The 16,681-nt window shown below is 32.3% G+C and overlaps 1 protein-coding gene across 1 annotated transcript; it reads right to left on the bottom strand.

The window, feature by feature from the left end:
• Positions 1–1,714: 1,714 nt before the first annotated feature.
• On the bottom strand, positions 1,715–16,242 carry LOC139501221 (sialin-like). The gene is made up of 11 exons (XM_071290220.1): positions 16,173–16,242; positions 15,452–15,663; positions 14,039–14,272; positions 12,283–12,370; positions 9,404–9,499; positions 7,505–7,635; positions 6,426–6,575; positions 5,823–5,955; positions 4,721–4,871; positions 3,501–3,591; positions 1,715–2,163 (listed from the first exon to the last, which is right to left on the bottom strand). The coding sequence occupies exons 1-11, from the start codon at positions 16,225–16,227 to the stop codon at positions 1,984–1,986; spliced, it is 1,521 nt and encodes a 506-aa protein (XP_071146321.1). The 5' UTR covers positions 16,228–16,242; the 3' UTR covers positions 1,715–1,983.
• Positions 16,243–16,681: the final 439 nt, after the last annotated feature.

The raw sequence follows: 16,681 nt of genomic DNA, 5'->3' as shown, positions 1-16,681 counted from the left end.
ATTGTTGATGTAAATGTCCTTTGGTTTTTTGAGTCTTTGTTTACTCTTTTGTTTTAGTTTGTTATTGTCTTCTAACCAATACAAGACTATTAAACATGTGTTGGTAATGGTGTAATTATTTTCTAACCTTGTCAGTAGTAAGAATTGTTTATGACTATTAACAAACACGTTCTCTGTGAATAGGAATAAAACGATATATCTTAGGTAAACGTGAATTAAATACCCGCTATGGTTTCATCACTCCCGCATCCCCAAAAACAAAAAAAACCATCAATTAACAAACGAAAGTCATTTATTCTTCAGAAAATGCATGTTCCATGTCAGGATCACAATATTCCTTTGGTTAATAGAGTTGGACGTTTGATATTGTCAGGTTGTATGAACTCTCTCTCTTAAATTTAACTGGGAGTTTTATATGTTTGTTGATTTTCAATAATTCAGCATATAAACAGATTGATTCTACATGATGCCATTACGGTCAAACATGTTTGTTTTTTATTGAATACGAAAGAAATATTATATCCTTGAAGTATGTTAAATCCATACTGCAATTATATGTTTGATATTATTAGAACATGATAAGATTATCATCAATCAGACGACTCTCCGCCAATGAATAAAGTCCGCCTGCACCGATGAACAAAATTCAAATCGTACATGGAGCTATATAATGTCCAAACATAAAGAATATCGATTTTATTGTAAATGTTATCGTATTACCGAGAATATAACCTTACTTGTCATGACTCAACCCAAATCCTATTCTGTTCATGTGTGCAGATTGATCAAATCTTCAGACACCGTTCATAAAACAAATATCTCACTAGGACAATTTCTGAACTGTTCTTAGTTTTATCATTTGAATTGGTTCGCATTTTATTCATTTAGGGGACTTTTAAAGCTTACTAAACTGTATGAATTTTCACATTGACGACAGCCGCACGGTTGCTTGTACTCTATTACTTATCAATATGAACTCTTGTGGGTTATTGTCTCATTGGCAATTATATATTATGCCTCCTTATTGTAATACTTTTTTAAATTCCTCAGTAGGAACATTAACAATATACCAATATTTGATCCATTTGAGATAGTTGTGTATCAGCAAAAAGTAAAATCACAAAAATACTGAATTCAGAGGAAAATTTAATCGGAAAGTCCATAATCACATGGCAAAATCAAATGACAAAACACATCAAAAACTAATGGACAAGAACTGTCATATTCCTGACTTGGTACAGGCATTTTCAAATGTAGAAAATGGTGAATTAAACCTTAAGAACAAACTATACATATCTATTGAATCAAGTCGGACTCATAATCGCAAACAATAAGAACCAAATAATAGCAAAAAGCATAAGGTACCGATCTGAGAGTCTACCGTTCACGTGGTAAACTTCTAAAAATTCTTTTCTTTTGAAAGAGGGACGAAAGAAACCAAAGGGACAGTCAAACTCATAAATCTAAAACAAACTGACAACGCCATGGCTAAAAATGAAAAAGACAAACAGAAAAACAATAGTACACATGACACAACATAGAAAATCAAAGAATAAACAACACGAACCCCACCAAAAACTAGGGGTGAAAGCACTGGGCTAAACTTGATAAAACTTTACCTGAAAATTCCTTCAGAACATTTCGTTTATGTTTTCTGGTGTTTTCTTGAAATTAAAAAAGTAGAAACTTCAAAGACTAAATATAGAAGACAGAATTCAGATACTTAGTTACATTTATTATCAATTCCATTGTTAGAACGACGTTGTCCAGATCTTGATCTTTGAGATTTCATGTCTTTAAAAGGGCTTTACAGCCCGGAACAAATTTGTTTTCTTCTGATAAAACTTTATGAGTTTGCATCCACGTATGTGCTACATATCCATTGTTATTTCTTTTAATTTTAAAACTGTTAATCAAACAATCGCTATAATTCCAAGCGATTTTAATATAATGATCCTGCTTGAATTGTTTAGCTTATCTACATCATTTCATCATAATTGTATTTGTATCTGTGTCAATTGCTGGTTTTTCAACAATAATCTCTTCGCGATCCTTCGCCCATTCCTGAATCTCGCCACTTGAGAACAATCCAAATACCACTATTCCAACTACACAGAAAGCAGCACAAACATAAAATACGTTCCTCCACTCTTCTTGAGTATCCTGCATTTAATAGATATAAAATGATTAAAAACATATAAATATTGAAATGATATAAACCACTATTTGATAGCCTCATCGTTATCTATGTTGTGACATTAAACTCTGTTGCCTTTGCATTATTCAATATTTAGTGACGTTATCTCTTTGACATATAACTTTCGCCTAAATTTTTTTTTTTCAATTTTCAGCAGTTATTCAAATTACCTTTAGGTTTTAATAAAATGACAGCATTTTGCATATCCAAACAATACCTAAGCATATAGTGTGTTAAACAGTTTGTTAAACAATTCAAATTGTTCGATTCTTCAATTGCATAAAAGAGACAATTGGGTTACGGAAGTTCCCAGTTACCGAAAAAAAAATACATCTGATCTTAGATACAAGCCCTTTTATTTCAGTATCATTTTTTTTTTTTTATACAATAATAACTATGAAAAAGAATTTAATTGTGAGATCCGGTTTTCATGTCATACATAATTTGGTTTTAATAACATATTTTGAAATTTACGACCATACTCATAGGAGGTATTTTGCTCGAAATATGAACGAAATATACGATTTTCTGCTCTTTTGTCGGATTGTTGAGACGCATACTCCTTTTCCATTCTCAATTGTACTAGTGCATCGATCGTACGAGCATATATGCCTAGTATCTCTGATGATTTTTATCATATATTCCTCTGAGTAGGACCCACATTAAGATTAAATACATTCTTATTCAAACAAGCAACATAATATGATAGGTGTATTTCAAAATGAATAACATGTCTTTAAACATGAATTAAATTTCAGGGTGTCTTTGCATGTCCTGTTTTGGATTAATACTCTGTAGGTATTAAAGAGCTTATACGTCTATATACACGAGCTATTCCCTCTTTGTCTGATATTTCATTGTCAATCGTTTGGCCTATAAGAGCTTTATCTATATAGATTTAGTAGGTGTATTGTGTACCTTTTCTATCTAGGCAATGGCCAACCTTTGAATTATTTAATTTTCTTTGCATTACAGACAAAACATTTTTGCGTAACAAAAATTACTTTAAATATGTTCTGTAGTGAGTAAACATAGGTAATCTATTGTGCTAAAGTTCACAATTCTCCTTTACCTATTTCATAGTTACTTTACTATATTCATTTTTCAAACCATGCATGAAAATTATTCTATGATTTCGTGACTACAATGTTCAGTCATGTTTTATTTCAGATTTGTCCTTGGTTGATTCAAGCCATTGGATTAAATGATTCAACTAAAATAGTTGATAACTATATGATTCAGGACAAATTCGTATTGTATTGTATACTGTTAATAGGAGGTACACATGAGGTAATGCACTTACATTTGGTGTCAAGGCGCCTGCTACTATAGGGGCCACCATACCAGGCACAGTGGCAAAAGTATTAGTGATACCATACAAGACTCCAGCATATCTAAATAAGATAATTACATTTAATTGAAAAAATTGAAAGCTTTTATTACACATGTATATTAAAGGGATGTGAATCTAGATCTATTCAACACGAGTAATTGAAATCCAAAAGCTTTTGCAAAGGAAGTTGATTGATACCACAGTCGTTTTAGCAGTGATATGCATATACAGTCACTTCCGTTTAATATCCTTCGCTACACCTATCACTTGGAGACGTGTAATGAATCGAGGAAACGTCTGCGAAGCAGTCATTGACATAAACTCCTTTCTCCAAATTTCTCCTACCAAAACGAAACAACAAATATTTGTGCCCACATAGAAATGTATACATAATTTGATCATCGTTTCTCTAAGAGCTATTTGATGATCAATCATTATGTCTTCCCTTTATGAATAATTTTGATATGGGTTATTTAAGATGCCCCCCGCCGAGGGGTAGAGGCATTAAGTGTTACCCTTGTCCATCCATACGTCCGTTTGCTCGTCCTAAGTTTCCGTTCTCTTACTTTAATTTGCCTCAACCAAAAGTTTCCTGTTTACAAAACTTTGATTTTTTTGAAAAGGATTATATCATCCCAGGCATACAATCTCAGGCATATAGAACCTAGCCGTTTTTGGAAAAACTTTTTGGAATTTTGGGTCCCCATTACTCTTCAACTTAGTATTTTTAACTATTTTGATCTGAGCGTCACTGATGGGTCTTATGTAGACGAAACGCGTGTCTGGCGTATTACATTATAATTCTTCTATTTTTCAAAACTAATTAGGAAATTTATGAACAATGCTTATAACCACAATACAAAGATCAAGTTCTGGGATGCGTCTCTTTTACCGTTCTTGAGGTATGTTTCTTTACGATATATGCAAGAGGCTGCATCATATATGTTCAATGGACAGATTCGGCGTTCTTACCAATAGTTTTTTTACGCAGAAAAAATATGTTTATTATAAAGCATTTATCTATTTAGACAGTAACTATGTGTAAATAGCGTGTTTTTGTTTTATTTCAATGTGAATGTGCCATTGAAGGATACTCATAATTGTATACCCTTTGTGACCATTAACATTATTTTACACATACAATGACCTCTAATTATCGTAGTATGATTTTCTTATAGAATTGAACTTACTTTGGGCCAAAGTCTACATGGTTAACGACGTATCCTGCTCTACTAAATCCGGTAAACATAACAGCTATCGAGAGAAATGCAACAGCTATATTGCGCTGATCACATGAGACAAATCCTGTACCAATCAAAAAGGCGCCTGCTCCGATAAACGCTGAAAAAACAAGCATTTATTTTCACTATATCGTAACAAAAGACATAAGAACAAAATCATAGAATAAAACATTTGTCATCGACTTTTCCTCAATGTAAAAAATACAAAGAAAATCCTTTGGACATTCCAGAATTTGGTTTAGTGTATACATCAATGAATTTGATGAAACATTTTATAGCTTCTTACTGTATAAACTGGCCATAAAATTATGGGAAGAACTATAATGCAAATATACATTTTTATTTTGCATCTCGAATAATAGTTTGTTACGATTTGCAGAGCATCTTGAAATTATCATTTAAGCAATAGTTGGTTCTTATTGGTTGTTAAATGGTGTTGTCATGATCCTATCAGATGGAATGGGGTTAGGAAATAAGGAACACACAACGGTTAGGAAATGGAAAAGAAATTATAAACAGTTAATACAAATTGTGATTGAATGAAATAACAGAAAGGATATATGTTACCCGATCAATGGATGTATTGTTATAGGATCACTAATTGTAGTACAAGTGCTGATTCTAAAACATGAAGCAATATTTTTTTATTGTAACACCTCCACTGTGTTTAACTTCATATCGCAATTAGTTTTCTTCAATTTTTCCCCATGTATGTTTAAAGTGTATATCTATTAGTTTATTACGTGTATAAGAAACAAGAAATATATAGATATGTTAACCTCGATATAAAAACAATATTTGATACTTATTTTTTATTATCATATTTCTTGTAAAAATTTCAGATTTTGATTGATTAATACGAGGAGACATTTTATCACTTTATAACGACTGTACATGTAACTCTGTCTGTTCATGAATTAATAATACATTCCCTACCATTTAATTTCTAAAAGACAATAATGACAGAACATTCAGTATCTAAGTTTATTTTTTCTTGAGATAACGTTGTACTCTGATTTAAAAAATGGTAAGTCATCGATACTATAGTCACCTATGGTGTTCCATAAGCGTCTTGTCCCTGTTGTGGATAATAATTGTTTAGAACGAATAAGATCGGCCATTTGGCCTACTCCAAAACCAGACACAGCTTGACATAGGTAAGGTACAGCAGATAACACTCCATTCTATAAAAATACAAACAAGTAAAACAACAACAACAAAAATCCGAGGAAAATTTAAAACTTAGACCCTAATCAAATGGCAAAATCAAAAGTTCAAACACATCAAACGAATTAATAACAACTGTCATATTCCTGACTTTGTACAGGGACTTTCTAATACTGAAAACCATTAAACCTGGTAACAATCGCAATTGGAAATCAAATTTCCCGAAAATGAAAAAGAATGTTCAAAAACGTAAGGCTATTTTCAACCCATTATAGTTTATTCGTTGTCAATCACGTGTTCACTTCAGTTCTAGTTTTGATCGTATTGTGCAGTCTAAATTTGTTCGTCATGATGTAGTCCGGTGTTCTTCATTTTATCTTATTTTTCTATCCATTTAATAATAAAGTGCATGTGAACAAAAATGAATAACAACAAATTATGATATAAAAATATGATTACCCTAAGTCGACATAAAGCAAAAACTTACACTTTTGATGTTAAACTTCAGGACTGCTTTCATAAATGCAGGCAAACTTGTTAAGAGAGTATAATTTATCCAGTTATTACAGACATGCGCAGTTATACAAGCCATCACGGCTGGTGACTTGGCTATTTCAACCCATGGAACTGTTGATGACTTAAAGAAATGTAATGGAGTATTATAATCAGTTTTGAACACAATGAATTAAGGAAATTATGTTAGCTATAAAAGAGAGACAAAAGATACAAAAGGGACGTATTAACTCATAAGAAGAAACTAAACTGGCATAGTTATTACGTTTATTTTGTATGATTGACTATAGTTGCCCATTTTTATCTTAACCGCTCCTTTGTTTTTATTTCAAGCTTTAAACACTCTTGGAATTAAAGCTACAATGTATCTATTTAATTATGATAGTTTATTTTTAGTGATCAGCATCAGTTGCAATTGAATAACACCTAAGAGACATTTTTCATTTTGCTCTGTCAGTCTTAGACGTATAAGATTTTGTTTATGAGAAACGATGTTATATGTATTTATTTTATCGTCTAGTGTTTTGATTAACCATAATGTTATGCATTAAAGGTTGGACATTTGTTGATTCACCAGATAAGAAAAAACTGAAATAACTAAACGTCACAAAAATGCGTCACAGGTGTACGTTGTTATTCTGCGTTTCACATGTTACTAAAATACTATTATTTATGTATGTGTTTATCTACGCTGAGCATTCTTTTGTTGTTTGTTTGTACTGTTTTACTGTTCCTGTCATTTTATCGATATTTTTTAACATTGTCATATAAGCGGGAAGTTTCGCTAGCCATAAAACCCGATTCAATACATGCACTTTTTTTACATGTTCTGCAGCAAAATTGAAATATGGATGTTTGGCAGTTGTTATCAAATATTCCGTTTCTATGCATGTCGGCATTTTTTGTTGTTGCGTTTAAGTGTTTCTATTGTTCCGGTGTTTTCATCTTCTAGCTGATGGGTCTTCCTCAGTTTTAGTTTGTAACCCTGATTTGTTTTCTCTCAGAAGACTTTTTAAAAGCGGTATGCAACTGTTTCGTTTATCAAACACATACCCGTTTTGTGTTGTCATATTCTATGCTGTTATTTATATAGTCTCGTTCTGCGTCACTGATCCAGGGATGGTCAGATGGTGTATCGCGAACAAGTATGAACCATACAACAACCCATATGCATGCTAAACCACCTGTTATTAAAATGTTTACATCTTAAACCTTATACGAATAAAAAACTGCACATGCATGTATATTGAAATATTTAAACAATTGTTAGGCTTTTCATTCTGCAATTTGCTTAAGGACATTCCGCTTCGAATTTTCCATGGAATTCGGTATTTTTGTTATTATACTTTTATTCACAATCAGTCGAATTTTTTTTTGTAAATAGGCTTGTTTTCATGAATCTACTTTAGATTTACATTAGTTCTTCCACATGCATTTGGTTTGAGAACCTGATAATATAGAAATAAAAGGAAAGAAATTTTACTTATTCAGACCAAGCGTTGCTTGTATAAATCTTTGTTATCTGATGTTGACGAACATGCATAAACTATGCCATTAGTTTTCTCGTTTAAATGGTTTTATATTGTCAAATCGGGGCCATTTATAGCTGACTATGCGGTATGGGCTTTGCTCACTGTTAAAGGCCGTACGGTGACCTATAGTTGTTAATTTCTGTGTCATGTTGGTCTCTTGTGGAGAGTTTTCTCATTGGCAATCATACCACATCTTCTTTTTTATATGCTTATATCATCAGTGAATGCTTGTGTTGATAAATGTGTCTTGGCTGCGTTTGAATCTTGCTAAATAAAGGCAACAGTAGTATACCGCTGTTCAAACTCATAAATCCATGAACAAAAAACAAAATCGGGGTAACAAACTAAAACTGAGGGAAACGCATAAATGGTTTATTAATTGAATTTATGTCTCAATATCATAGATATTTTTAAAAATATCATAGATATTATTAAAAAAAAAGTCCCACGGGTGAAAATGTATAGCTGAAAAGATAAATCGGATGAGAAAGCCTGCGTGAAAAGTTAAAGATATATACATTATTGTATAGGTTTATTAATTGAATTTATGTCTCAATATCATAGAACACCAAAGTTCGATTTGCTTTTTTAAAGGTATACATGCATATTGTTGCGAGAAGATGTATTCGACCAATGAACCGTTTTGTCCTTATTTCAGTGTAATATGCTGAATGAGAACTTCCACGTAGAAGTTATTTTCAGGAAACAGTATGGATAATTCCAATAAATGCAATTCAAAAGGAATAGTTAAGACCATGATTCGCTTAAAAAACTACAAACACTACGTTGGATATAAGACAACATGATGTACAGTAGCATTATATGGTCTAGATTCTGAGACATTTCAATAAACTATTACACAGGCGTATAGATGTGTTACAGATACAATAGTTATCAAAGGTAGTAGGATTATAATTTAGTACGCCAGACGCGCGTTTCGTCTAAATAAGACTCATCAATGACATACTTTATCAAAATATGTATAAAGCCAAACAAGTACAAAGTTGAAAGCATAGAGGATCCAAAATTCCAAATAGCTGTGCCAAATACAGCTAAGGCATGCGCAATCTATGCCTCGGATAAAAAATCCTTAGTTTGTCGACAAAATCAAAGTTTTGTAAACAGAAAATTATAAAAAATTACCACATTATTGATATGACTGGTGATACCCTCGAGGTTTGTTTGTACAAGTTTGTACAAGTTTGGCACATTGATAATGCACGTGTAGTAAGCAAGCAGTAAGATAGTACGCATAATGCCAATTATTAAAAAAAAAAGTCACACGGGTGAAAATGTATAGCTGAAAAGATCAATCGGATGAGAAAGCCTGCGTGAAAAGTTAAAGATATATACATTATTGTTGCATTCCATTGAAGTTTTGATATTAAAAATATTCGTAAACATGCACAATACTACTTACCAGTAATATAAAATATAGATCCCCATCCGTTGTCAAAGCCATATTCACATAAATACCCAGATGAAGCAAATGTTCCTACGCTACCAAACATAGTCCCTGGAAGAAAGTGCCAATATTAAATGAACAATAAATTGAGAAAGGAAATGGGGAATGTGTCAAAGCGACAACAGCCCGACCATAGAGCAGACAACAGCCGAAGCCCACCAATGAGTCTTCAATATAGCGAAAAACTCCTGCACCAAGAGGCGTCCTTCAGCTGGCCCCTTAAAAAATGTATACTAGTACAGTGATAATGGACGTCATACTAAACTCCGAAGTATACACAAGAAACTAAAATTAAAAATCATACAAGACTAACAAAGGCCAGAGGCTCCTGACTTGGGACAGGCGCAAAATTGCGTCGGGGTTAAACAATGTTTATGAGATCTCAACCCCCCTATACATCTAGCCAATGTAGAAAGTAAACGCATAACAATACGCACATTAAAATTCAGTTCAAGAGAAGTCCGAGTCCGATGTCAGAAGATGAAACAAAATAGAATAAATAAAATGACAATAATACAAAAATAACAACAGACTACTAGCAGTTAATTGACAGCTCCAGGCCTCAATTAAACTGATTGAAAGATATGTTTTCATAATGTGAATATCAGGCACAATCTCTCCCGTTAGGGGTTTAGTATCATACTATCATAAAATATATGAAAAGAACATAACCCGTGTCATGCCAACAACTGTTTTTTAAATAAATGTGTTTAGTTCCGATGCAATTACCCTATAAGTGAATCAATATTAAAGCCAAAATATGCAATCTTTAATGACCTGACAACAGTATCGTAACTATATCCCTTCTTAATAAGTCTGTTTAAAGGTTTTGTAAACTTTTAATGTGAATACTGACATTTTTGTGCTTTGTAAAGAATATTACAATAAAAGATTGGATGTGAAATACCTGGACGTATATTTTACGAATTATTTCCTTATATTGATGATAAAATTTAGTAAATGTTTTGACTAGTTTGTGATATCGAAAACCCGGGTGTAATAATTTTTCAGCAATACATAAATTTCTCTCGCTAAAATCTAATACGTCGTTACATACACGAGCGAATCGTACAAGTCGAGATATATAAACACCATAAGATGGTGATAAGGTAACGTCACCATCTAAAATGGATAATTAACGATAGGAAATGAAAAATCATCTCTTTTATCATAAATTTTTGTATAAAGCTTCTAGTTAATGATATAGATATCAAGATCGAGGGAAGGGCGGTGGTCATTGTTAGTATTAGCTTTATTCAAAGTAAGTTCAACAGGATAAATTTCTTTAGTATACATACTGAAGTCGTCATTATTGAGAGCCAATATATCATCCAAACATCTAAAAGAATTGTTAAATTTTTTATGAAATGTTGTTTCGATGAGTCTTTGCTAATTTTAGTCATCAGTTGTAACTCATAACAATACAAAAACAGGTCCGCAATAAGGGGTGCACAGTTAGTTCCCATTGGAAATCCGATAACTTGACGATATACGTAATCTCCAAAGTAAAAAAAATGTTATCAAGTAAAAATTCAAGCGCATATATAGTATCAAAGCATGTCCAATTGACACAGTTCTTTTGTTTATTGCTACTAAAAAATTACCTAAAAGAGTTTGAACATATGTACTCGCAGTCTGACTTTTTAAATGCCCAGTTAATTAGGAATGTGATTTTTTTCTTAATGAGAATATGAGGCAAAGTGGTATATAGGGTAGAAAAATCAAAACTTTGAACCGATTCAAAATCACCAATATATGCATGCAATTTATCAAGTACTTCCAACGAGTTTTTGACACTCCAAAAGTACTTAATTCCACTATTTTCAAAGGCCTTATTTGAAAAATTTATTATCAGGTTTTTTTATTGTACCAAGTGTACTAGTTTGCTCTATGGTCGGGTGGTTGTCGCTTTGACATATTCACCATTTCCTTTCTCAATTTTATTAGTAAGTAGAATAGACAATTTAGTAGTGGAACAATGGCTTAAAGATGAACTAAATCTATATTTGTAAGGTTTTTTGTGTAGCTTCGGAAGCCAGTACTTAGTTGGGACTTTCATTGTATTTGGTTCTGCTTGTAAAGAAGTAGCTAAAAGTTTGTGTTTGTTACAGATGTTGTTTTCTGAAAATGAAGTCAGTTGGAATGTTGGTGAATTCGTGATTTCCTTTTGCAGAATAGTATATTATTGATAAAGGTGAGCAAAACTCGATATGTATGTCGTGACCTTGAAATGTAATTACTGGTGTTAAAGATTTAAAGAAGATTATCCCTTATCTTTATCAAAGCAATATTTGTTTTTAATCATGAAATATTTGCAGTTTTCTTTTGGTGACAGTTTGCCCAATAAGACCTTTTGATTAAATATTTCCAAAACATATATTCTGTAAAATGATCGTTTATGTCTGATATATGAAAACTGAAATGCTTTTGAAATACAAAAGTGACGTAACATGTTACCTCTCTGCAACTATGTGTTCAGATTGAATCAACAGGTGAGTGCTTGAACAAAATAACAATTATTTAAAAAAAGAAGGTATTTCAAGTTTAACTACTTTGTGCAATTTCAAGTGCCTAAACACGGTTGCATGTATTCCCTAACTGGTCAAAAATATAAAAAAAAATATTATTCACTACTCAAATATAACCGGAATGCAGCAGCCAATACTCGACAGTCAACGTGTATACATATAGAAAAGGCATTGCAATAAGATTGGGATATAAGAAGATGAAAACTAGACAATTTGAATAAATTACAAAATTCTTAAACTCGAGTGAAATGCACTATAGAGATTAAAAGATGAACTTGGTATACGAATTAATAAGGCTTTACATACCAAGGTAAGAAACAGTTACGAGTCTGCTTCGCTCCAAAGGAGGTGCCCAACGTCCCCACATAGACTGCATTGATGGGAAAGAAACTCCCTGAACAATTATATTGATACAATCGTTAGTATATTGTTATAAAGAATACCTAATCAGTCATGCATCCTAGTTTCCAGTAACTACATTACTCTTAGTTCGGTACTTTGTATCAATTGTTTTTATTTGGTAGTTATAGCTTTTTAGTTTCTTGCTGATTGGATAAGCCCATTTTAACTGATTTTTTCTGTTTGTTCTTGTGCGGTAATGTCAATAAGTCTGGTTTACAGAAAGGTTGAGTGCGCACAAGTATATTTGGCCTCGCTAAATTTGCTGGAAGCCTGCGATTTTTAGGTTGACTTTTGGTTGTCCGTGGTAGCTTTCTACCATACTGGTATTACGGTTGGTATATTTCTACTATAATGCAGTGCGCTTGGTCACGAACATTATCTATCCTGAACGCTTTCGGTGTTTAAATATACATGTACCACTGAAATTTAAATATCACTAGATATGACATGTATTTTTCAGTGTATATCCTAAGTTCAGCAAGTCCCTTTAGTCAATGATTAATAGACATAATGCTACACGTACATTTCGATAAATTTAAATGGCTTTGCAGAATGGATGTACATGTATCTGCCATTGATGAGCAATTACAATCAGTAAACCCTTGTTGATAATGAAAATGAGTTCAAAATGAATTTGATAATCAAGTATTTTTAAATCTGGTTTTAATGGTACTTCGCTCTTCAGATGAGACAGCTTTTGGTTGATTGATGTTTGCGCAACACATCAGCGAAGCTATATCATTGCGAGAACTTACATAATACTTGCAGCACCTGCATACGGGGTATATATCTCCCAATTGATACGATATTCCCGTGCTTGCATTTCCTATCATGATTTTCTTGATAGAGGGTTACTGCTTACAAGGAAGCTATTAAACCAAGAGTTCCAAATGGTGAAGTTGAAATCATCCCTTCGTAAATTGTACGGACGCCATCACGAGTTGGTTGACCGTTATGAAATAACCGTTTCACAAATGATATCGGATATGTTCTTTACGTCGTAACTAAAATCCCCTTCCCTTTCATGAATGTGACCTACCGAATTAGACTATTTACCGGATTTGTAATCACATAAGCAACACGACGGGTGCCACATGTAAAGCAGGATCTGCTTACCATTCCGGAGCACCTGAGATCACCCCTAGCTTTTGGTGGGTTCGTGTTGTTTATTCTTTAGTTTTCTATGTTGTGTCATGTGTACTACTGTTTTTCTGTTTGTCTTTTTCATTTTTAGCCATGGCGTTGTCAGTTTGTTTTGGATTTATGAGTTTGACTGTCCCTTTAGTATCTTTCGTCCCTCTCTTAAAATATCTTTAGGAAGAATGACAGATTGAAAAATCAGGAAAAAAACAAAACCTTTTCATAAAACAATAGCATTTAAAAGGGCCTGTAGTTCATTAGGTGATTGATTGTTGTCGGTTGCAATCTGCCAAATTTGTTGTTCGTTTATTGCTTTCGGCAGAACTATTGAAGTAAATTTTCTATTTCAAATTAGTTCACATTTTTATCAAAGCAAGACCTTTTACAACTTGATATACTGTATTGGTTTAGCTCGTCTAAGGGCATTCAATAATTGTGAACATTTTTACGTCTAATTCACAATTATACCACATATCTTGTTATATTTGAATTATAGATAATATCAAAATGAGATTCTTACAGTTGCTAGTCCAAGCAGGACTCGAAGAACGTAAACCAGAACTACCGATACTCTCGCACACGCAGGCATCACCAGTGTACACACGCATGCTACTGCCATGGCGGTACCAAATACTCGTCGTCCACCGAATCTGTCAGACAAGTAGCCACCAGGAATTTGAGTAACAATATAACCATAGAAAAATGAAGCAAGGAGCGTCGACTGGATTTGTTTTTCCCATTCAAATTCAGCATGCTGTAATGAAACTATTGAAATTCTTAAGCGTTTTGAAACAAAATATCATTAAAAAGCCAATATATATTTTTAGGTTTCACATACGGAATAAGATAATCATATCATATGTAAGAATAGTTTTCATTTCGATTGAAATAAAACAAAATTTGTATTGTACAATATTCTTATTGTAATCTGCTTCTTAATATCATATTTCAATAATACCGAATATATAGGGAAAGAAAATGCGAAAATTGTGTTATATATACATACTATCTGTTTTGTTGTTTGTTGCTTTTGTATGGACATTGCAAAATCTATTTTCTATATCGAATGATTGATGTTTGTCTAACTTTCTTTGATTGGTAGTGTATGCATAATAAAAGATGAGAATAAATTAACAATCATCCGTTTGGTAGATGTTGTTGTAAATTGGGGTAATCTGGATAAGTTGCAGAGGTAGTCATCTTTTATAGTTGTTTTTTTGGATGTTGCTTTTATACGTGCTGCATTGCATGCAAAGTGATCAATATATTAGAAAAAAATATTTTATCTCCTCCGACAAATATTCTTAAACAATCTCGTGTCAGTTTGTTTAGCAAAGTTTTCGATTGTTTAACCAAATATTTCACTAGTTTTTCATATCTAATGATAATTTGAAAAGGTTTGAAAAGTTTGAACATATTTTGCATGCAAATTGTGGTAATGAGTTTTTAAATTGCAAACGTTTATGTTTTGTTTGTGATGAGTTTACGAAATATGGCGTTACTGGTTAATCTTTGCTGGCTTTTATTCACGTTAAGGATTGATTGAACTCCAAATACTTGGAGTCAGATCGAGATGAGCTCTTTAAAATTACAGGATTATGACGTATTATAGTTTGCTTACATTATTAGTAAAGTAAAACTATTCGAAATACTAAGGATTTTCTTATCCCATGCATAGATTACATAAACCGTACTTTTTTTTGGAATTTTGGATCTTTATACTGGTTTGGCTTTTTAACTTTTTTCATCGGAGCATCACTGATGAGTTTTATGTAGACGAAACGCGCGTCTGGCGTATTAAATTATAATCCTGGTTGATACATGTTATAACTTTTATCATTTGAACCAGCTTTGTAGCATTTGTTTTTAAAGTAGATGACAAAAATGTCTACTTTTACAGTATGTTATTGTGCGAACCATTATAATTGAATACCTGATTAAAGACTGCTCTTTCCGCAGCTTTTCCAGAACATGTAGACGACGTGTCATTGATATCACTGATGTTGTTCGAAGATGACGAATTCAAAGATTTCACCATACAAACTATAGCAACACTAAAGTTAACTCGTAATGCATACACAAATACAAAACCGAAAAATCCAGTATAAGCTAAAATCCAACGCTGTGAGCAACAACTTGGTACATCTAAAAGTACAGTAGTTTGCTTACATAATTTTATATATCTTTCATTTTGATCAATACACATACAGATAGGGGAAAATACGATATCGATTAAAAAATGATAAAAGCTCGGCAAAAGTGGAGTAATTTCTTATTTGAACCAATACTAACATTTAATTCAATATGATACTCACTTTTCTTACCACTTTATCAAGATCCAAACAGAACGATTGATAGCTGAAAACAGATGTCAGAAATTGACCATATATCGACAAAATAAAAGTAAGAATGGAAATGAGGAATTTATCAAAGAGACAAGAACCCAACCAAAGAGCAGAAAACACCGAAAGCCACTAGTTGGTCTTTAACACAGCGAAAAATCCCGCACCTGGAGGAGGGCTTCAGTTTGTTCCTTAACACAATTACTAGTTTATTAAATTATAATTCTGGTACGTTCGATAACTATTATTGAAGATGGACATACGACATCTTCCTATATCTATATATGAATATTTATTATGTAAGTAAATTACCTTTGTCATCATCATCCTTCTTTTCCACCTGCTTCTCCATTGATATGTTTAACATTGACTGATAACGTGATATAACCTATAGAGTATGGTCATATCTTACGGGATTAGAAACAGTGGAATTATAAATGTATATAGATGTGATATATATTTATTATCAACTCGCTTATTTTTCAATTTATGTAATACATGTATACATACATATATCATTTAATAATCTGCCTTTAGATTATCTTTGATATTTGGAAGACTGATTAGTAATAAATGGAAAAAAAACGAGGGAAAAAACGAAAATATTGAAATGATAAATAAATAATTAAAAGAAATGTATTCAATGTACAATAAAAAAAAAATTGTTTTACACACATTTCTTTATCATAAATCACCAACGTCCTAATACTTACTTTTTAAATGAAATATTTTTCTATGTAAATATGTAGAGAGAATGACAAAACGATGTTCAAAGAAAATGTGACAGCTACTGAACAGAAAAAAAATAAAACTTAATGATA

Source organism: Mytilus edulis, chromosome 13, assembly GCF_963676685.1.
Source record: "Mytilus edulis chromosome 13, xbMytEdul2.2, whole genome shotgun sequence".
NCBI lineage: Eukaryota > Metazoa > Mollusca > Bivalvia > Mytilida > Mytilidae > Mytilus > Mytilus edulis.
Note: the sequence above shows the minus strand (reverse complement) of the source record. Positions and strands in the feature narration are given on the sequence as shown.